The following is a 23,153-nucleotide window of genomic DNA, read 5'->3' as shown; positions in this document are numbered from 1 at the left end:
CCTTTTTCTACCACATGCTTTCCTTCCATTCAACTTTCTGTTAATGTGCTCGGATACAGAACTCTGTGAACAGCAGCTTCTTTAGTGATGACCTTTTGTGTCTTACCCTCCATGTGCAGCAGGGGTCTCCAATCTTTTCCAGAAAGGGCCAGTGTGGGTGCAGGTTTTTATTCCAACCAAGCAAGTCCACACCAAATTCTACCTGTTCAAATCTAATGATAATTTTCAATGACTATCAGGTGTGACCATTGATTGGTTGGAATGAAAACCTGCACCCACACTGGCCCTTCCTGGAAAAGATTGAAGACCCCTGCTTTAAAGGCTCAGAAAACCTTTGCAGGTGTTTGGATTTAATTAGCTGATTAGCGTATGACACCACGAGTCTCCGTTTTTCACAATATTCTAATTTTCTGAGATACTGTTTTTTGGGTTTTTAATCCATAATCATTAAAATGAAAAGAAATAACCATTTGAAATATATTGGTCTGTGTGTGATGAATCTATTTAATATACGAGTTTCACTTTTTGTACTGAATTACTAAAATAAATCAACATTTTAATGATAATTTATTGAGATGCACCTGTAAGCTCAGCAGCACCAGCCACCAGAGCACCAGCTGGTTCAGAGGACAAGCTGGGTAAGAGCACTTGATCCACTTTTATCCGCACTGCTTGTGGAGATTTGTACTTATTCAGCTTCATGGGTGTTAGTAAAGTCAAATACTGACAGGGTGAGGAGACCTGGGGTGCAGTCAGCGTTCTAATACATCCCAAAGGTATTAACCAGGGTTGAGAACAGAGCTCTATTGCAGGCCACTCTGGAACAGGTTTGGGTCTCCTAGGTCAAGTGTGGGCAAAACGTAATGGTACCACATACTCTGTTTTTAAACTTTTTTTTAACTTTTGGAAAAATCAGGTGTCGCAATACATTTGTCCATGTAGTGTGTCATTGTGATGCCCACGAAGGTGTGCCCACATTGTGTATTAGTTGTTTTTTATGTCGGTTATTTTTAATATACACTCTTTTTTGAAGATTTATTTTTGTATAACATGCAATGTAAAACAGTAACACATACATGCAAATATACCTCTGCACCTGTAGGGGGGGGGGGGGGGGGGGCAATGGGACTAGTTTACTGAGAAAATTTTTATAAAGGCAAGCCACAGTTTTTGTGTCATCCTTTTGTTCTCTACTTTTCAGTTTTTTACAGCTGTCTACGGGCGCCACAAACCGGTACCTTTACCAGTTTATTGGGGGCTCTTCCGGGATCTTCTCCGCTGTCAGGGTGGAAGATGATCCGGTGATACAGACACCTGGGACCAAAGGTGACCAGCCAGGGAACTAGCCACTCATTGGGGAGAGAGATTCGATACGGTTCCAGGCCGTGTGACCCATTGCGAGAAAGAGGGAAGCACTCATGGCAGACAGTGAGAGGAAAAGCTTGGTGTGGACCATCAAGAAAGGCCTGCTCACCCTTTCTGCAGATGAACTGTTCTAGATTGCAAAGTCGCTGGGTCCTGTGTCAGGGGTGGACCAGTCTCGTTTGGCACCTATGGATGAGGAGGCTTGTTTCGACTACATCAGCAGTTTCATGCACAGTAAGCACTGTCAAGAGTTTGAGGATAAAGGCCTAGCTCACCTGTTAGAGTTGAAAGAGGTAGTTGATGTAACTATTCAGAGTCATATGCCTGGCATACAAATGTGTGTAAAAGGTGATCCTGTCTCACATGTTCCACTGTCAAACTAACAAGTTGATATCACTGGTGAGGAAACTCAAGCTAATGTTAATGTAAATCCAGTTGATGGTGAGACTGTTGCAGTTGATGCTAATGCAATACACCCTTTAGCAAACACAGCTATAAACACACACAACTCAGAAATTACTGGCTAGCTATGAGGAAATTAGTAAGAAGATCACACAGTACATACCCACCTCCACACTGCAGTCTACACTCCATTCACCTGCAAAGTCACAGTTCACATCACAGAATAGGGACACATTGAACATTAGACGTTTGAGTGAATATCCCACAACTGTTGCTCATGACAAGTTGGTCTCCTTAAGAGAGTTGTCCTATCTACATCGTAGAGAGTTCAAGATTCAGGGTGGTCAGATTGGAGATCATGGTTCAGACATCAGTTATAACAATGGTTGCTGCCAGATTGAAGAAGGGGTAAAGGAGCAATTTAGTGATGCAGAAATTGTTAAAGCTGTCCTCAGGGCAATAAAACCTGGAAACTTCAAAGATATGCTTATGAACAAGGAAGATCTGACTATCGAAGAGTTCAAAGTTTTCCTTTACTCGCACCTCGGTGAGCAAAACACCTTGGAGCTTTTCCAGGAGCTCATGTGCACCAAACAGAGGGACAATGGGACACCTCAAAAATACCTGTATAGAGCAATAGGGCTTAAGCAAAAAATCTTGCTGGCCTCAAGACATGCTGATACAGATGTGAGGTACAGTCCAAGCACAGTTCAGGATGTTTTCCTATAATGAGTGATGAAAGTGGAAGACAGAAGCGTTTAAGTCCGGCCACCCATCAAAGGGTCACGACTGTGCACAGTGCTCAGGCTGAAGCAAATGTCATTCAGTCTCCTGGTGTCAAGGAAGAAAAAGTGGAAAAGAAATAAAAAAACAGATGTGATCCAACAGTTGACAGAAAAATGTTGAGAAGTTGACCAGCCTTGTAGAGGTTATGCAACAGTCAGTACAAACACAAAAACCGGGACAAGTCAGGCATGCACAGAGAGGTAAGACAAACGACAGGAGGGAGAAACCATATGGATGTCAAAAGTTTATTGAACAGAAATACTCCGCTTGCACTCACTGTTTCCGTAGTGGCGAAGACGGTCATCGAGTAGTGGGATGTCTGAAGAAAACGGTGCAGCAGGAAAACTAAAGCCAGTCCCTGTTGGGGGACAGACAGTGACTGGATCCCTAAAGTCCCAGACACACACCTGCCATACCAATGAGCCTGACACACAAAGTGTGACAGCCGTTCAAGCTCAAGCACAAGGCATGACAGAAGTTCAAAGTCAGAGACAAACAAACCCAACCTCTGGTACACCATTTCACATCCTACCGAACAGCAAAAGTGGGCGTCTTGCCAAACTCATTGGGAGAAAAGCTCTCACCTACTGTAACCTGAATGGTTTAGCTGTGACTGCTTTGCTAGATACTGGAGCTCAGGTGAGCATGATTGACAGAGACTGGAAAAACAAATACCTGCCAGATACCATTGTTAACCCGCTTAGCGAGATTTTTCAGGATGGAGAGTAGTCTGTGCAGTCAATGGTGACATGATTCCATTTGATGGATGGATATCCCTAACAGTTAATTTGATGGGAAATGAAAATCTTGCTCTGTCAGTCACTGTGCCATTTCTTGTCACCCTGGAGAGGCCACTACTGGGATTTAATGTGCTGGAGGAGATAATACAAGCACAGCCTGAGCAGCTAGTCCCCACACTCACTACCCTACTTTGTAACGCCATGTTGATATCAACCGATAAAGCAGAGCTTCTTGTAAGCTTCATCCAGGCCAGTAAACCCTCTGTACAGTGTGGACATAAACGGACTGGCAGACAAGATGTTGCCATTCCAGCAGGTCAAGTAGCCTGGATAAAATATCAAGTCCCACCAAACATGGACTCGTCTGATTCAGCCTTCCTGTTTGAACCTGACGATAACGCATTGCTGGCCGACCTGGATGTTGGCGATGCTCTGTTGGAGGTGCAAAACCCAAGGAAGCCATATGTAGCTGTAACTGTTGGAAACAACACAACACACTCCATCCTTTTACCAAGAAAGACAGCTCTTGGCCACATTCATGCTGTTGAGAAGGTGAACAACCCAACAACCCAACACCCACAGTAACCATCAACAGTGCTGTTTTAACCCCTGATAGCCCCAGCCCACCTCCATGGCAACCTAATGTTGACCTTAGACTTCTTAACGAGGAAAAAAGGTTAGTGGTCAGTGAAATGCTTCGTGAAGAAGCTGGCGCTTTCGCACAAGGCGAAAACGATATTGGATACATACCAAGCCTACAGATGTCGATCACACTTAAGGATACAATACCCGTGCAAAGGACTTACTCTTCAGTCTCTAAGCCATTCTTTAAAGAGGTGAAAGAGTACCTACAGGAACTGTTGCTCAGAGGCTGGATAGTTAAATCCAAGTCCCCGTATGCTGCTCCAGTTGTCTGCGTCAGGTAAAAAAGATGAAAGCTTGAGGCTGTGCATTGATAATCGCCTCCTGAACAAGAAGACTGTCCCTGACCGACATCCTTTACCTAGGATACAGGACCTGACAGACACCCTTGTTGCAGTACCTGGTTTAGCATATTGGACCAGGTCAAAGCCTATCACAAGGGTTTTGTTGCTGAAGATTCCCGCTATTTCACTGCCTTTATCACTCCTTGGGGACTTTATGAATGGGTCGGTGTCCCATTTGGACTGTCGAATGCCCCTGCAGCATTCCAGCGAAGCATGGAAGAAATGCTTGGGCCTCTCAGAGACGAGTGCTGCATCCCATATCTTGACGATGTGCTCTGCTATGCAAAGATATTCGATGAACATGTTGAGGCACTCCGCAGAGTTCTACAGGCTCTCCAGCGCCACAGAGTAAAATAAAGGCCAGAGAAATGCGAGCTATTCAAACAAGAAGTCAGGTATGTGGGCCGTCTTGTGTCAGCCGAGGGGATCAGAACACTCTTGACAAGTCCACCTGTTTTGACATACCCTGATTTCCACTTGCCTTTCACCCTACATACCGATGCTTCAGACCGAGGCCTTGGAGCAGTCCTATACCAGCGCCAGAATAGCAGACTGAGAGTCATAGGATATGGGTCAAGAACACTCACACCAGCAGAAAGCAATTACCATCTGCACAGTAGGAAACTGTATTTACTTGGACTGAAATGGGCAGTGTATGAGAAGTTCCGCGATTACTTATACTATGCTCCACACTTTACTGTCTATACAGATAATAATCTGCTGACTTATGTCCTGGGGACGGCGAAACTCAATGCGGTCGGTCACGGGTGGGTTGGTGAGCTTTCTGATTTTAGATTTGATATTAAATACAGGCCCGGGAAGTCAAATGTAGATGCAGACACTTTGTCCCGCCTGCCTCTGGATATAGAGACATATGGGATGACTTGCACTCGGGAAGTCACAGATGAGGCAGTGCGTGCAACATGGGATGGGAGTCAGGCAGCTAAGAGCAAGGACGTAGCCTGGGTGGCAGCACTTAATATGACCTCCTCTGAACTGCTCCAACAGCCTCACTCCAACATACTGCCCATCAACCATGAGGATCTTGTGAGGGCCCAGCAAGAGGATAAAGCCATAAACCAGATAAGGGAGTTAAAACTGTCTGGCACTAAATTGACGGAAGCAATCCGAAAAACAGTGAGAGGAGCGGCTCAAAAGCTGCTTCATGAATGGAGTAGGCTGTATTTGGAAAATGATCTCCTTTACTGATGAACTAAGGAACAGAAGCAGTTGGTCCTCCCCTGCAAATATAGGGTGCTTGCTCTGAAATATCTGCACAATGAGATGGGACATGTGGGCACAGAAAGAGTCCTCCACCTTGCTAGGGAGAGATTCTACTGGCCCTTTATGGCAAAGAAATAGAGGACTATGTCACCCGAAAATGTCCATGTATTAAGGCCAAGAAACCTACCACCCAGATCCGTGCACCAATGGGCAGCATCATATCCAGTTTCCCTTTAGAGCTTGTGTGCATTGACTACTTGCATTTGGAAGCCAGCAGTGGAGATTATGAGTACATTCTAGTAGTGCTTGATAATTTCACCAGATTCGCACAGGCGTATCCCACAAAGAACAAGAGCGGTAAGACCACGGCCAAACGCCTGTTTAGCGACTTTATACCCTGGTTTGGGTACACACCGCCAAACTGCATCATGACCAAGGTCGTGAGTTCAAGAATAAACTGTTCCAACCGTTACAGCAACTGTCGGGAGTAGCCCACTCCAGGACAACGCCGTATCAACCGCAAGAAAACCCAGCTGAGCGGCCAAACCCCACCATAATCCAGATGTTGAGGACACTGACTGAAAGTGAGAAACTGCGGTGGAAGGATCACCTCCCACATGTTATATACGCATATAATTGCCCCAGACATGAATCAACTGGCTATTCACCCTTTTTCCTCCTTTATGGCCGTCATCCACATCTCCCAGTTGACTTACCCTTTGGGTTATCTGAAGACAAGGAGTCATATTCACCTAGAGGCTATGCCGAAAAATGGGTCGAAAGAAGCCTACCGGATTGCCAGTGAAAACAGCAGGAAGTCCAGTGCAAGAGGAAAGGTCAAAAACAAAAGAAGTGGTTTAACAATCAGATGATCGGGTTCTGGTTAGGAATCTCAGTGAACGTGGGGGCCCAGGCAAGTTAAGACCCTATTGGGAGAAGACTGTCTACAGTGTTAAACAACAATTGGCCAACAATCCTGTTTAGATTGTCTGTCCTGAGACTGGGGACCAGGAAAGAACCCGTACGTTGCATCGCAATCTCTTGTTGCTGGTGAACGACTTACCCCTCAACATCACCGTACCTCATACCAGACCTATCACTGGAAAGAATCAATGCACAGTAAGACAAGGGGATCGAACAGCCACACAAATGGGCACCAATAAGGGTGATAACTCGGATTCAGATGATGATTACAACCCAGGATATTGGTTGAGAACCCCTTCAGTGAGACAGGAGGCAGGGCCTCCTACTCATCCTGAGAAATCTACCTCGCCTCAGAGGAAACGCTGTGCAGCTCCAGAACCTGTATGTAGCACACCTTTTACTGTACCTGAGTATTCACCAAGCTTTATCCTGGCACCTTCAGAAAGTGAAACTACCCCAGGCACTGATAAGGTCCTACATAATCTTACTAGACGTATGGAAGAAAATGGAGGCAACCAGTATGTGGAGCCCATCACCGAAAGCTGACCCCTAACCCATCTTGTTAAGCAAGACCACCAGAACTAAGAAGGTCGACACGTAAAATGCAGGCAAGTTTCTCACCTACGAAACATTAGGTGAACCATCAACACAGTCACAGACTTATCTTAACTCAGTTTCTGCTCACTTATCCCCATACACGTTTATATGTTTATGATTTCAAGAACAGTTTAAGATGTTTGGTTAATATGTTTAAAGGTATGCCAGGAGCCATTTTGTCGGGGAGCGTGTGATGCCCACGAAGGTGTGCCCACATTGTGTATTAGTTGGTTTTTATGTAGTTTATTTTTAATATACAATCTTTTTTTTCAAGATTTATTTTTGTATAACATGCAATGTAAAACAGTAACACATACATGCGCCTATAGGGGGGGGGGGGCAATGGGACTAGTTTGCCTATGCATCACCGGAAATTTCTCTCATAACTGAGAAAAATGTAATGAAGGCAAGCCACAGTTTCTGTGTTATCCTTTTGTTCTCCACTTTTCAGTTTTTTACAGCTGTCTACAGGTGCCACAACCCGGTACCTGTAACATCATACATAATTGCAGTTGAAGTGCCAAAATCCTTATGTGCATTTATGAGATCTACTATAACAATTCCACTTTTCATTGTTAAGGTGTACTTTGTATTTCATCACTGGTTCATCATACATCCACTTACTGACCATTTAACTGTATTCTATCTTGAAGTTTTATGTGTCCTTGGATGGGTATATGTGTGTTTGTGCGATGCTTTGCTAACTAAGACAAAGAAGACATAATTAAAAAGAGGACAAAGTCAATTCATTCATCTCAACATTCATTTAGAAGTGTTTTTACATCATGTGGATGTAGGGTAGTGTACTTCTTGGTTTGTGTCCCTGAACTACCCTAGTGACTATGCTCGTTGATTTGGACAATACTGAAATTATATTCTTGTAAGAAATATCTGAGAATTATTTAAATTTACCCTGTTAAATGAATAACAATTGTCCACCCCAGGTTTAAATAATGGTATAATTTATGCAAATTACTAGCTGTGGTATCAACAGGTAAAAGGTTCTACGAACAAACAAAAAAGGTGATTGTGTTTGATCGTTGTAATTCACAAAAGCAGAAAAACACCAGCATTTTGAGGAAGTTTTTGTTTTATTTATTTATTTTTATTAATTATTACAAGAGTGTGCATTATTAAATGTTAGATATTGCATTATGTTAATGTTATAAAAACAATGTGACCGTGTTTTTACATCATATTAATCAACGTGCAATAGATCTTATAAACATTTTTGTCTTATTTCTAGTTGATCAGCTTGAACAACATGGTACATTTCATGGTTACAAATTACAGCATATTAAATGACTACAGACTAGGCATGTTATGAAATATTTTATATATATTGTGGAGCTGAGAAGCAGGAATTGCCTTTGACTAGAGCTGCCATCACATCACACGGTAGCTCAATGCTTGATTAGTGTTTATTAAAAGCCATAATATCTCCATCAGTTTTGCTCTACACATATTCAGCTAACTAACTATAAATGTGAATCCCAGCCGGAACTCCAGAACTTCCAGGAATGAATGTGCAGGAATGAATGTGCGAATATTGACATAGGCCCCGGATCCGGTGACTAATGGTTAGTGTAAATTGCTGCTTACAATTAATGAATTATCTTATTAAACATTATGTTAATAATATGTAGATTAGTTATTCTGTACTTGTAACTATTGAGTGGATAATGATTTTTTTTCTTATCAAAATTTTTACCTGAATGTACAGTTCAGCACACCTTAGCATCATTACACATCATTAATTTCAGTGCAGTAAACACAGGATTTGCTTGCTTCTTTCAAGTTAAAAAAAAAAAGAAACATTTTTATGGAAATAATGAGCTAATAACTGAGCTATTTACATACTTATATATGTTAATTATATGCTGGTCAAGTGCCATCATTTAAGCTTACTAAAAATCTATCATTTCACTACTTAAAGCTAAAAGATTAAGGGTTTAATTTTATATACTTATAATTAAATGTATATTTTCATAGTATCTGAGTTGACATTATTTGTGTTAAGCAATGCAGTATGTTTTATAACCTGCAAGCCTATGATCACATGCCTATATCGCCTTTATAGACTTCAGAGCTACCAGAAAGAAAAAAGCTTCGAAGTCGGAAATTTTGTTGTTTTCACGATCTTCTGCTGGAAATATGTTAAATTCCTGCACAGTGACATCTAAGTTTCGTAGAACATCTTCAATATTCGCTTTGCTTAGGGGGAGGCAGGAGAAGCGGATTTTATCAACAGAGTAGAAGGTTCCTCCTAAAACCCCAATCATCACCAGAGCTCCACCTGGACGAAGCAGCTTTGCCACTCTACCGACTGCATCTCTGTACGACTGATGGTCTTTACACGCCGCCTCGAGACACAGGTATATTATTACGCAATCTGCTGGTTCAACACACTCTGGGTGGAAAGGGTTTTCTGCGAGGACGTTACATTTTAGCACTTGTTTCACTCTCTGTCTCAGTTTCACTTCCAAATCAGATGAGCTGGGGAAAGAGTGGACATTTTTTATACAGTGTTCGTCATAATCTTCCTATTTCTTAGAACTAGTGTATTATAATAAACCAAAACTTCAAGCCAAAAAACTGAACCCCGTAACATTAGACCAATGACATTTCCGAACGGAAACGAAAAAATGCACCTCACCTGTATTCTGAGCTGCACGGCATGGGGAGAAAAAAAGTTTTTTTTTAAACGCACGACGATGCCAAAAGATAAACTCCCAAAAGAAATAGTTGTGAAAGAAAGGAGGAAGACAGTAAACAATGACTTTCTTGGTCGGCTACTGTTTAGATACAAGCCGTTGTGACGTGTTGAGTCTGGATCATGGGATAGCTCGCTAACTCCAGTTGCAACAGAAATCATATAAGCACAGACAGGTTTCCAAAACTCGTGCTTTTTTATTTTTCTTGGCAACAGCGTTACTGGTTAGTCAAAGAAGCTTAGAAATGAGCATCAGAAAATAATAAGGACATATTCCTCTGTCTCCACACACGCAGTAATACCGGAAAAAATGCAGCAGCAGGCTATTCCCAAAATACCGCAATGCTCTTAAAGGAAGTGCAACATATTTCACCCGTTACACCGTGTAACAGACACTATCTTTCGTTAAAGCCTGTGTAAAGTTCATTAGTTTCAATGTAGACATTGCGGCTTATAGACAGATGCGGCTTATTTATGTTTAAAATAAAAATCATTGTCAAATTCAGTGGGTGCGGCTTATATATGGGTGTGCTTAATAGTCTGGAAATTACGTTAATTCTTAAATTGTGGTGGCAAAATGTTCCCTTATTTGGTGAGGTTTTACTTCATGGATGATTAAACACTTTCTAAATCCTATTTACTTAAATTAAACAAGATTGAATTAAATAAGATTAAAATACATTTGATTAAATAACCTTTTAATTAGTGTTCATGAGTTGTGGTACAAGTAGTTAAAAAGCCACAAGTTTTATTTAGATTATTGGTTTAAAAGCCATGGAAATTACAAATGAGTGTACACCACTGACCAGTCTAAACTTGGCATATATTCGTTGTCCATTTGTGCAGGATTCTTACAAATTTTCCATATAATGTTTGTGAAATATTTTTTTAAATGTTGGTTTAAGTGTTATCAGTGAGGTTAAATTAATGTAATAAACATTAAAGTGGCAATCATGCAGAATATTTGGACTTCACTAATGTGTGCTTGAGTGTCTTTATTGTAATTGTCAGTCAGTAACAATTCGAAAACAATACTCCAGCTGAATTGTGATATTTTAAACTGAAAGCTGAGTACTGTTTATATTGTATAGAGTCTGCATCATTTCCGTTCCTATATTACTCTATGCACTATATAGGTCTAAGGAGTGTCCTGACTAAATTTGGACCATGTGCTTTTAATAAAGGTCAAATTTGAGCCTGTTTTTATGGTCATAAATACTGAACCATTAATTAAAAATTTCAAAGCCAGACAACTTTAGATGAGTTCAATGCTACTTGTGCACCTATTAGACTCAATTGATTTTCTGCTCTTTTGATTTTTATCAAAGTTTTTTTCGCTTCTCCTCCTGCAGATTTGGCAAAAAGCCAAAGATGTACGAGTCTCAGTAAGACATTTGCATAATGTCATGAGGTTTGATCTCACCCTTATATTCCCTAAAATCTGTCCTGCTACAATCTATGACAACTTTCATAAACATTTTTGCTAAATATACAATTTTGCAATTCCTATGAGTCCTATGATTCTCTAGGGCAGGGGTCACCAGGTCGCCCGCAAGGACCACATGTGTCGCCCGCAGGCCTTTTCTAAAAAAATGGATCACGATAGCGCCACTTACCTGCATCGGATTTTTTATTGTTGCTATTCTTTTTTAAATCACACTTGCATTGGTGCAGATTTGAATATGCCAATATTAAAATATAGATGACTAGATATAGATGAATATCATAAATTATTCCTAATAACATATAATGAAAGGTAAATTGAGCAAATATGTTATTTCAGAAGTGTGTATCAAACTGGTAATAACACATCTGCTCAATTTACCTTTTATTATATGTTATTACCAGTGTTGGGGGTAACGCGTTACAAGTAACGTGCGCTACGTAATAATATAACTTTTCTGGAGTAACGAGTAAAGTAGCGCGTTACTTTATAAATTTACACACTAATATCTGGGTTACTTTAAAAAAAAAAAAGTAATGCGAGTTACTTTTCAGTTAAATTATTTTGCATAAAAAAATAAATACTGAATTAAAATAAACGTAGTCACGTAGAATCGCGCACTCATACGTGCGAACCGCGGGAACAGAAGCTGGTCAGAAGCGGAGATGGCAAACTAGGCATTACATTACTGTGATGGAAGTATTCTTATTATTTTGAAATAGTCGAGGAAAAGGAGAAAGGAATAATGGTTAAGTGTAGATTATGTGTTGGTGAAAAGCTCTTGCCAACTGCAGAAAAATACCACTAAAAAAAAAAAAAAAAAACATCTGCATGCAAAGCACAGCACTACAGATGTGTGCGTGTGCGCGCGCGCGCGCGCGTGTGCATAATGTTGAATATATTTAACATTATGCAATGTTGCATATATGTAAATGGAGACAGAAATATAGAAAACTTTTGCCGACTTTCCACCACTGCAGATCTATAGACTGCTCAGAATAAAGGTTTTCCGTGGGAGACACATGTATGATGCCATCACAGCGGAGAGAGAGAGAGAGAGAGAGAAAGAAAGAAAGAAAGAAAGTGGGAAGAAACTGCCACGGTCACTGATAATAGCATGAACTTTGTAAAAGCGTTCAGAATGTTTCAAGCTGATGATGAAGCAGAGAATGATGTAGACGAGGACGAGGTCATATTTACAGAATTGCACAAAGTATTATGAGATGACAGCGAAAGGTATGTTCTCCCTCCACATCACCGGTGTGCAGCCCACACCCTTAACCTTATATACACGAACGATAGTTACATTCCTGACGGCGAAGGCAGATTAAAAAGCAGTGTACAGAAGTGCGACTGGAAAGTTTTCAGCCTTGTGGTCAAAAGTTAGTCGATCATCTTATTGTTCTCTAAGAAGTTATTAAACATTTTAAATGTCTAATATAACTTATTTCTTAATGGCAATTATCTATAATACACCTGTTACACCTGTAAGGCGTAAAAGTCAAGTCAAGTCAAGTCAAGTTTATTTGTATAGCGCTTTTCACAACAGACATTGTCTCAAAGCAGCTTTACAGAAAACAACAGTGAAGGTGAATGGTTGTAATTGAGTGAATGTAAAAGAGATACAAGTAACGCAAAAGTAACACAAAAGTAATATAACGCATTACTTTCCATTACTTAAGTAATGTAATTAGTTACTTTTTTGGGGAGTAACTCAATATTGTAATGCATTAGTTTTAAAAGTAACGTTGCCCAACACTGATCGTCTTCAGGACAACTCTCAAGTCAGCAGCTTTCCCCATGATTGTGTAGCCTCCACCAGACTGAGACACTATTTAAAGGCTCAGAAAACCTTTGCAGGTGTTTGGATTTAATGAGCTGATTAGAGTGTGACACCACGAGTCTCCAATATGAAACTTTTTCACAATATTCGAATTTTCTGAGATACTGATTTTTGGGTTTTCAATCCATAAACATCAAAATGAAAAGAAAGAAACACTTGAAATATATCAGTCTGTGTGTAATGAATCTATATAATATACTAGTTTCACTTTTTTGTATTGAATTACTAAAATAAATCAACATTTTAATGATAATTTATTGAGACGCACCTGTAAGCTCAGCAGCACTTACTGTAGATACCCCAATGTCTTCCCCTGCTAGCCACCAGAGCACCAGCTGGTTCAGAGGACAAGCTGTGTAAGAGCACTTGATTCACTTTTGTCTCCACTGCTTGTGGACATTTGTACTCATTCAGCTGACAAGATGAGGAGACCTGGGGTGCACTCAGCGTTCCAATACATCCCAAAGGTATTTAACAGGGTTAAGAACAGAGCTTTATTGCAGGCCACTCTAACTGGAACAGGTTTGGGTCTCCTAGGTCAAGTGAGGGCAAAATGTAATGGTACCACTTCCATAGCCAGTCTATACAACTGTGTTCCTCTAAGTTTTTCAACTTTTTTCACCTTTTGGAACAATCAGGTGTCGCAATACATTTGTCCATGTAGTGTGTCATACATAATTGTAGTTGAAGTGCCAAATTCCTTATGTGCATTTATGAGATCTACTATAACAATTCCACTTTTCATTGTTAAGGTGTACTTTGTATTCCGTCACTGGTTCATCATACATCCACTTACTGACCATTTAACTTTAACTTTAACTGACCATTGTATTCTATCTTGAATATTGAAAACATTCAGTTTTATGTGTCCTTGTGTGTTTGTGTGATACTTTGCTAACTAAGGCAAAGAAGACACCATTAAAAAGAGGACAAAGTCAATTCATTCATCTCAAAATTCATTCAGAAGTGTTTTTACATCATGTGGATGTAGGGTAGTGTACTTTTTGGTTTGTGTCCCTGAACTACCCAAGTGACTATGCTTGTTGATTTGGACACTACTGAAATGATATTCTTGTAAAGAAATATCTGAGAATTATTTAAATTTATCCAGTTAAATGAATAATAATTGTCCACCACAGGCTCAATATCAAATAATAATATAATGTATGCAAATATTTTGCTGTGGTATCAACAGTTAAAAGGTTCTACAACCGAACAAAAATTGATCGTTGTAATTTACAGAAGCAGAAAAACACCAGCATGTTGAGGAAATATTTTTTATTTTCTTTTATTACAAGAAAAGAGTGTGCATTATTAAATGCTATATATTGCATTATGTAAATGTTATAAAAACAATGTGACTGATCGTGTTTTTACATCATATTAATCACATTTTACCAAAAATTCAGCTTTAACTTTCATTCATTTTTGATAAAAACTGCAAGCAGAAAAATAAAAACATGCAAAAACACACAAAAAAAATACAAAGTGCAATAGATCTTAGAAACATTTGTGTCTTATTTCTAGTTGATCAGCTTGAACAACATGGTACATTTAATGGTTACAAATTACAGCATATTAAATGACTACAGACTAGGCATGTTATGAAATATTTTATATATATTGTGGAGCTGAGAAGCAGGAATTGCCTTTGACTAGAGCTGCCATCACATCACACGGTAGCTCAATGCTTGATTAGTGTTTAATAAAAGCCATAATATCTCCATCAGTTTTGCTCTACACATATTCAGCTAACTAACTATGAATGGGAATCCCAGCCGGAACTCCAGAACTTTTCCAGTGTGCAGGAATGAATGTGCGAATATTGACATAGGCCCCGGATCCGGTGACTAATGGTTAGTGTAAATTGCTGTTTACAATTAATGAATTATCTTATTAAACATTATGTTAATAATATGTAGATTAGTTATTCTGTACTTGTAACTATTGAGTGGATAATTATTTTTTTTCTTATCAAAATTTTTACCTGAATGTACAGTTCAGCACACCTTAGCATCATTACACATCATTAATTTTAGTGCAGTAAACACAGGATTTGCTTGCTTCTTTCAAGTTAAAAAAAAAGAAACATTTTTATGGAAATAATGAGCTAATAACTGAGCTATTTACATACTTATATATGTTAATTATATGCTGGTCAAGTGCCATCATTTAAGCTTACGAAAAATCTATCATTTCACTACTTAAAACTAAAAGATTAAGGGTTTAATTTGATATACTTATAATTAAATGTATATTTCCATAGTATCTGAGTTGACATTATTTGTGTTAAGCAATGCAGTATGTTTTATAACCTGCAAGCCTATGATCACATGCCTATATCGCTTTTGTAGACTTCAGAGCCACCAGAAAGAAAAAAGCTTCGTGGTCGGAAATTTTGTTGTTTTCACGATCTTCTGCTGGAAATATGTTAAATTCCTGCACAGTGAAATCTAAGTTTCTGAGAACATCTTCAATATTCGCTTTGCTCAGAGGGAGGCAGGAGAAGTGGATTTTATTAACATAGTAGAAGGTGCCTCCTAAAACCCCAATCATCACCAGAGCTCCACCTGGACGAAGCAGCTTTGCCACTCTACCGACTGCATCTCTGTACGATTGATGGTCTTTACACGCCGACTCGAGACACAGGGATGTTATTACGCAATCGGCTGGTTCAACACACTCTGGGTGGAAAGGGTTTTCTGCGAGGACGTTACATTTCAGCACTTGTTTCACTCTCTGTCTCAGTTTCACTTCCAAATCAGATGAGCTGGGGAAAGAGTGGACATTTTTTATACAGTGTTCGTCATAACTTTCTTTCGGCTTCTCCCGTTAGGGGTCGCCACAGCGGATCCTCCGCACGTTTGATTTGGCACATGTTTTACGCTGGATGCCCTTCCTAACGCAACCCTCCCCAATTTATCCGGGCTTGGGACCGGCACTAAGAGTGGCTGGGGATGGTTCCCTGACCGGGGATCGAACCCGGGTCGCAGCGGTGAGAGCGCAGCATCTTAACCACTAGACCACCAGGGGACCTTATACAGTGTTCGTCATAATCTTCCTATTTCTTAGAACTAGAGTATTATAATAAGTATTTTTTTAAAAAATATATACATTATTATTAATTTAATTATTAGTATATTGTTAGTTTAAGAAGTACCGTATTTTTCAAACTATAAGCCGCTACTTTTTCCCCACGTTTTGAACCCCGCGGCTTAAACAACGAAGCGGCTTATTTATGGATTTTGGGTTTTTCCCGGTTTCACAAACTTCAAGCCAAAAAACTGAACCCCATAACATTAGACCAATGAAATTTCCGAACGGAAACGAAAAAACGCACCTCACCTGTGTTCTGAGCTGCACGGCATCGGGAGAAAATTTTTTTTTTTTAAACGCACGATGATGCCAAAAGATAAACTCCTGAGAGAAATAGTAGGAAGGAGGAAGACAGTGAACAATGACTTATTTGGTCGGCTACTGTTTAGATACAAGCCGTTGTAACGCGTTGAGTCTGGGTCATGGGAGAGCTCGCTAACTCCAGTTGCAACAGAAATCATATAAGCACAGACAGGTTTCCAAAACTCGTGCTTTTTTTATTTTTCTTGGCAACAGCGTTACGGGTTAGTCAAAGAAACATAGGACATAATAATAAGGACATAATCCTCAGTCTTGCACACATGCAGTAATAGCGGAAAATGCAGCAGCAGTCTATTCCCAAAATACCGCTATGCTCCTAAAGGAAGTGCAACATATTTCACCCGTTACATCGTGTAACAGACACTGTCTTTCGTTAAAGCCTGTGTAAAGTTCATTAGTTTCAATGTAGACACCTGCGGCTTATAGACAGGTGCGGCTTATTTATGTTTCAAATAAAAATCATTGTCAAATTCAGTGGGTGCGGCTTATATATGGGTGTGCTTAATAGTCCGGAAATTACGGTAATTCTTAAATTTTGGTGGCAAAATGTTCCCTTATTTGGTGAGGTTTTACTACATGGTTGAACCTTTTAATTAGTGTTCATGAGTTGTGGTACAAGTAGTTAAAAAGCCACAAGTTTTATTTAGGTTATTGGTTTAAAAGCCATGGAAATTACAAATGAGTGTACACCACTGACCAGTCTGAACTGGGCATATTGGGTGTCCATTTGGGCAGGATTCTTACAATTTTTCCATATAATGTTTGTGAAATATTTTTTTAAATGTTGGTTTAAGTGTTATCAGTGAGGTTAAATGAATGTAATAAACATTGAAGTGGCAATCATGCAGAATATTTGGACTTCACTAATGTGTGCTTGAGTGTATTATAATTGTTAGTCAGTAACAATTTAAAAACAATACTCCAGCTGAATTGTGATATTTTAAACTGAAAGCTGAGTACTGTTTATATTGTATAGAGTCTGCATAATTTCCGTTCCTATATGAGTCTATGCACTATATAGGTCTAAGGAGTGTCCTGACTAAATTTGGACCATGTGCTTTTAATGAAGGTCAAATTGGAGCCTGTTTTTATGGTCATAAATACTGAACCATGAATTAAAATTTTGGACAACTTTGGATTTCTTGGTGAGATGAGTTCAATGCTACTTGTGCACCTATTAGACATCTGTCAGGAATTCCCCTGTCACGCCCACTTCGGCGGCTGTCAACCCTCGGTATTCCCCGAAGCCCTTGCTCCTTCTGCTCGCAATCGGGCTTCATAGGAAACCTGATCTCCATCTCCTCTCTCCTGCCTCCGAGAGTGCTGTTTCGCACCAGAGTCTCCTGGAAATCTCCGCCCTGCTTCAGGCTCTCCAGGAAAGCTCGGCCCTGCCTCAGGTTCTCCAAGGGATCTCCTCCGTGCTCCAGGCCATCCAGGACGGCTCCGTTCCGCTCCAGGAGCTCTCTACCCTGCTCCAGAACCTCCGGGATGGTTCTGTTTTGCTCCAGATTCCTGAAGAGAGCTCGGACCCCGTCCCAGGACCTCCCGGAGAGCTCGGCCCCGTCCCAGGACCTCCCGGAGAGCTCGGCCCCGTCCCAGGACCTCCTGGAGAGCTCGGCTCCGCTCCAGGTCTCCGCAGAGAGCTCTGCCCCGCTCCAGGTCTCCGCAGAGAGCTCCGCTCCAGGTTTTTGCAGAGAGCTCCGCCCCGCTCCAGGTCTCCGCAGAGAGCTCCGCCCCGCTCCAGGTCTCCGCAAAGGTCTCCGTTCCAGGGCGTTCCCGTGAGCTCCACTCCGTTCCAGGGCGTTCCCGTGAGCTCCTCTCCGTCCCAAGCGACCCCGTGAGCTCTTCTCTGTCTCTGAGCGACCCCGTGAGCTCTTCTCTGTCTCTGAGCGACCCCGTGAGCTCCTCTCTGCTCCAGAGCGACCCCGAGAGCTCGGTTCCGCTCCAGAGAGTCCCCGAGAGCTCGGTTCAGCTCCAGAGAATCCTCGAGAGCTCCTCTCCGCTCCAGTGTCCCGAGGAGAGCTCCGCTTGGCTCCGCCACAGGACCTCCGCGAGGGCTCGGCTCCGTCACAGGACCGCCGCGAGCTCCCCTCCGCTCCAAGGTCTCCAGGCGAGCTCCCCTCCGCTCCAAGGTCTCCAGGCGAGCCCCTCTCCGCTCCTAGGCTTCCAGGAGAGATCAGTTAAGCTCAAGCATGTCCCCGTGAGCTCTTCTCCGCCCAAGGGGACCCCAAAACACTCAACTCAGCTCCGAGACTGCGAAAGGGACGTCGAACCGCTGCCCCTGGCCTCCACCGAAGGCGACGGCTCGCCCCAGAGTCTCCCTGAAGGCGACGGCTCTACCCACAAAAGGCGAAGTAATGCCTCTGAGTCCCTCTTCGGACGACGCCACATCACAGAGCTCCTCTCCAGGCGAAATCTCGTCACAGAGCTCCTCCCACGGCGACGTCTCGCTCCCGAGCTCCTCAGAGAACGACGTCTCGCTCCTGAGCTCCTTCCACGATGGCGTCTCGCTCCTCCCACAATGGCGTCTCGCTCCCGAGCTCCTCCCCCGGCGACGTCTCGATCCCGAGCACCTCCCATGGGGACGTCTCGCCTCAGAGCCCCCCTCACGGCAACGTCCCAACTCCGGGCTTCCTGGAAACTAACGTGGCCCCCCTTGAGCTCCCCGGAGAGTGACGGCGCACCGATGAACCCTCCCAAAGGCATCACACGGCCTCTGTTTGCGGGGGTTTTCTAGCCGTTAAGCCCCGCTATCTGCTCTACCCCGCCTCCAGCAGTCACCAGGGTTGTCTCTCCTTTTCAGGTCCCTGTGGGTGAAGAGGCTCCTTTCCAGGCCTTTTTGGGGGACGTCGCTCCGTTCCAGGGCGCCATGGTGGTCGTCACTCAGCCTCCGGTCTTTACCAAGGTCATCGTGCCGGTCCAGGTCTCCGTGGTGGACAAGGCTCCGTTCCAGGCCGTCCTGGGTGTTGTCGGTCTGCCCCAGGTCTCCGTGGTGGACGTCCTTCCCCATCCGGTCTCTTCTGAAGGCATCACTCCGCATCCGGCCTCTGCTGAGAGCGTCGCTCCGCCTCCGGCCTCCGCTGAGGGCATCTCTCGGCCTCCAGTCTCTACTGAGGGCGTCGTTCTGCTCCTGACCTCCGTGGTGGGCGTTGTTCAGCTCCTGGTCTCCGTGGGTGACGTCTCTCCACCCCTGTCTACGCCAAGGGCTTCACTCCGTTCCGGGCCGCCGCGTTGGGCCTTGCTCCGGTCCTGGGTCTCGCTGTGACCATGGTCCCCTTCCAGCTCTCCTCAAGGGTGGTCGCTCCGCCTCGGGTCCTTCCCGGCTTTCCCCGGCTCAGTGACGGTTCCAGCCGGGTCCCTTTAGGCCCTAGACGATCGGAGGGGCCCTCCTCCGAGTGCCCCGGCCCGACGGGGTTTCTATGGGTTGGGGGCGTCAGGCGTCAGCGAACGTCGCCCCTTCACGGGGAAGGGTGGTGTCAGGAATTCCCCTGCCACACCCCCTTCGGCGGCTGTCAACCCTCGGTATTTCCCAAAGCCCTTGCTCCTTCTCTCGTGCGTGCCCCGCCCGCACGAAGCTGCTCGCAATCGGGCTTCATAGGAAACACCTGATGCTCATTGCACTCTCTCATTTCACCGCCTATAAAAACCCCACACTCACCTACACAGGTTGTCCGTTATTGTATGTTCGTGTGTGTCTGTGCAGGTTCATGGTGGTGTGTTTCCTCGTGTCTGCGTCTCCCACTACACTCAAGTCAAGTTTATTTGTATAGCGCTTTTCACAACAGACATTGTCTCAAAGCAGCTTTACAGAAAACAACAGTGAAGGTGAATGGTGTGCGTTTGTCCCTGATGAGCAAGCCGTGGCGACAGTGGCAAGGAAAAACTCCCTTAGATGATATGAGGAAGAAACCTTGAGAGGAACCAGACTCAAAGGGGAACCCATCCTCATATGGTTGACATCAAGAGTTTGATCATAAATCTTTCAACAATACAGAACAATTTGTGATCATCCTGCACTCCTCCTCCTCCCGGACTCCTTGCTCTCTCCACGGTAGCGGTTACCTTCCCCAGCGCACCTCGGACATCCGACGCTTCTCCGGCGCTGCCTCTGCACTGCGCTTCCTCGGCCCCTCACCGTGGATATTATTTAAAGGACTGCCTTTTGCCGGATTATCCCGTTCTCTGCGGGTGTTTTTGTGTTGACTCAGCCTTTTTGTTGAATAAACACGCTTGCTCCTATTCCTGCTTCCGCCTCCATATCCGCCGCGTAACAACATCAATTGATTTTCTGCTCTTTTGGTTTTTATCAAAGTTTTTTTCCGCTTATCCTCCTGCAGATTTGGCAAAAAGTCATTAATCCAAAAATTTTGCTTGTGACGGTTCAAAGAATTCGACTGCAAAGCAGAATAGGAAGTGACATTGAATCTCGGCAAAGAGTTTGTACAATTACACAGAGATTGGTAGACTTCCTCATGACCATGATCTAAGGTTATGAAACAAACATCATGACTTTTTGAAACAAATTCTGTATCCAAATTTTCCTTTAAGCCCTACCATTACCTTACAGGAGTGCAGTTTGGAATATTAACATCCTTTTGTTTGGGCAAGTCTCAAAATCAATAGCATAAATCTAATATAAATGGCAGGTTTAGCATGTTATTGTAACTTTTAGTAGGCCACGGATACGGAATTCGTTTCAAAAAGTCATGATGTTTGTTTTAAAGCCTTAATCCATGGTCATGAGGAAGTCTACCGATCTCTGTGTAATTGTACAAACTCTTTGCTGAGATTCAATGTCACTTCCTATTCTGCTTTGCAATCGAATTCTTTGAACCATCACAAGCAAGATGTTTGGATTAATTACTTTTTGGCAAATCTGTAGGGGGAGTAGTGAAAAAAACAGCTTTGATAAAAACCAAGAGAGCAGAAAATCTTCTATAGGATGAAATTGATGTCAAAGAGGTGCACAAGTAGCATTGAACTCATATCACCAAGAAATCCAAAGATGTATGAGTCTCAGTAAGACATTTGCATGTCATGAGGTTTGATCTCACCCTTATATTCCCTAAAATCTGTCCTGCTACAATCTATGACAACTTTCATAAACATTTTTGCTAAATATACAATTCTGCAATTCCTATGATTCTCTAGGGCAGGGTCACCAGGTCGCCCGCAAGGACCACATGAGTCGCCCGCAGGCCTTTTCTAAAAAAAATGGATCACCATATTGCCACTTTCCTGCATCGGATTTTTTATTGTTGCTATTCTTTTTTTAAATCACACTTGCATTGGTGCAGATTTGAATATGCCAATATTAAAATATAGATGACTAGATATAGATGAATATCATAAATTATTCATAATAACATATAATAAAAGGTAAATTGAGCAAATGTTATTTCAGAAGTGTGTATCAAACTGGTAATAACACATTTGCTCAATTGACTTTTTTTATGTTATTACTAATAATTAATGATATTCATCTATGTGAAGACACTGATCATGTTAATGATTTCTCATAATAATTATCAACAATGATTTAACAAAGTAGGAAACAGCTATTTTTTAGAAAAGGCCCACGGGCTACTCATGTGGTCCTTGCAAACTACCTGGTGCCCGGGGGCAACATGTTGGTGACCCTTGCTCTAGGGTATGCTGGTGTGAATGCTCATCAGCATCTTGATCTCAAGAATACCAGTGAATTGCACATTGAAAATTCATTGATCGTGTTATCAAATGATCTGAAATGGTGCATGCATTTTGTTTTATTGATTTAACTCTCACCTGCTTCCATCCTTTGCACAGAAATATTTAAAGATTGGCTTCCAGTCGAAGCATCCATCCTCGTTCCTTAGCCATTTCTCGATTTCTTCTCGATTCCTGTCTGTATAATCAGACAGCACGATCTCGTCGAAGTACTCGCACGCGCTGATTACGGTGTGCAGCGTCGGTCCGCTTCCCACTTCAATCAACCTGCGACCTCTGTACCGACCTGAGACGTGAGCGCGCGAGACACACGTGAATCAGAATGAAGAACCTGTGACTGGCAGGAGTCACTAATGTACAAACACTGAACAATTCATTAATGGGGGTTTAAAAACTAATAATAAAAAAAAATCATAAGGATCTTACCGGATGAAAAAGTTTTGCTCAGGCAACCCAACATGAACGGATAACTCTTCTCGTCATCGTGACCTTCTGGGCGACAATAAAAACTATTCACGTAGGCTCTCGCGTCAAAATGCTCCTGATAGTAATCACCCTCGGTGAAATGAGAGCTCAGGGTCATGATGATGATTCGCTAAAACTCTTCCAGTAAGCAGTGAAGGACTCGTTGGTTCAAACAATTCTTCAGAGTAAAGTAAACACGAAAAACGAAACCTAAATTATTTCGCAACGTTCTCTTAGTACGTCCTTCTCATTAAAACCATTGCATCATATTGTAAACTTTCTCTTGTGTTGCCAAAACAGCTCTGACCCATCAAGACACGGATGATGTGCCTTGAACTTCAGGTTCAAGATCCTCAAACCATTCCTGTGCAATTTCTGCAGGGGTTCTGAAAGAGTTCACTGCCATTAGGGAGAACTGTTGATTTAAAGATGTATATGTGGACTGAAACAGTTTCATTATGTATGACGGGACCAACAGTTTCCCAGTAGGACATTGCCCAGAGCATTTTTCTCACAATTCTCATAAATGACACACACACAC

At 42.4% G+C, this 23,153-nt stretch overlaps 1 protein-coding gene and 1 long non-coding RNA gene across 2 annotated transcripts; one reads left to right on the top strand and one right to left on the bottom strand.

The window, feature by feature from the left end:
• Positions 1-606: 606 nt before the first annotated feature.
• On the top strand, positions 607-13,963 carry LOC310715820. Its single transcript, XR_014530395.1, has 2 exons — positions 607-731; positions 13,447-13,963. It is a non-coding gene; the product is annotated as an uncharacterized lncRNA (long non-coding RNA).
• On the bottom strand, positions 13,964-22,977 carry LOC310715785 (nicotinamide N-methyltransferase-like). The gene is made up of 3 exons (XM_083522484.1): positions 22,574-22,977; positions 22,226-22,433; positions 13,964-15,794 (listed from the first exon to the last, which is right to left on the bottom strand). The coding sequence occupies exons 1-3, from the start codon at positions 22,728-22,730 to the stop codon at positions 15,362-15,364; spliced, it is 798 nt and encodes a 265-aa protein (XP_083378610.1). The 5' UTR covers positions 22,731-22,977; the 3' UTR covers positions 13,964-15,361.
• Positions 22,978-23,153: the final 176 nt, after the last annotated feature.

This window comes from Silurus aristotelis, assembly GCF_946808225.1.
Source record: "Silurus aristotelis genome assembly, chromosome: 20".
NCBI classification, from domain to species: Eukaryota; Metazoa; Chordata; class Actinopteri; order Siluriformes; family Siluridae; genus Silurus; species Silurus aristotelis.
This window is presented reverse-complemented; position numbering and strand designations above follow the sequence as displayed.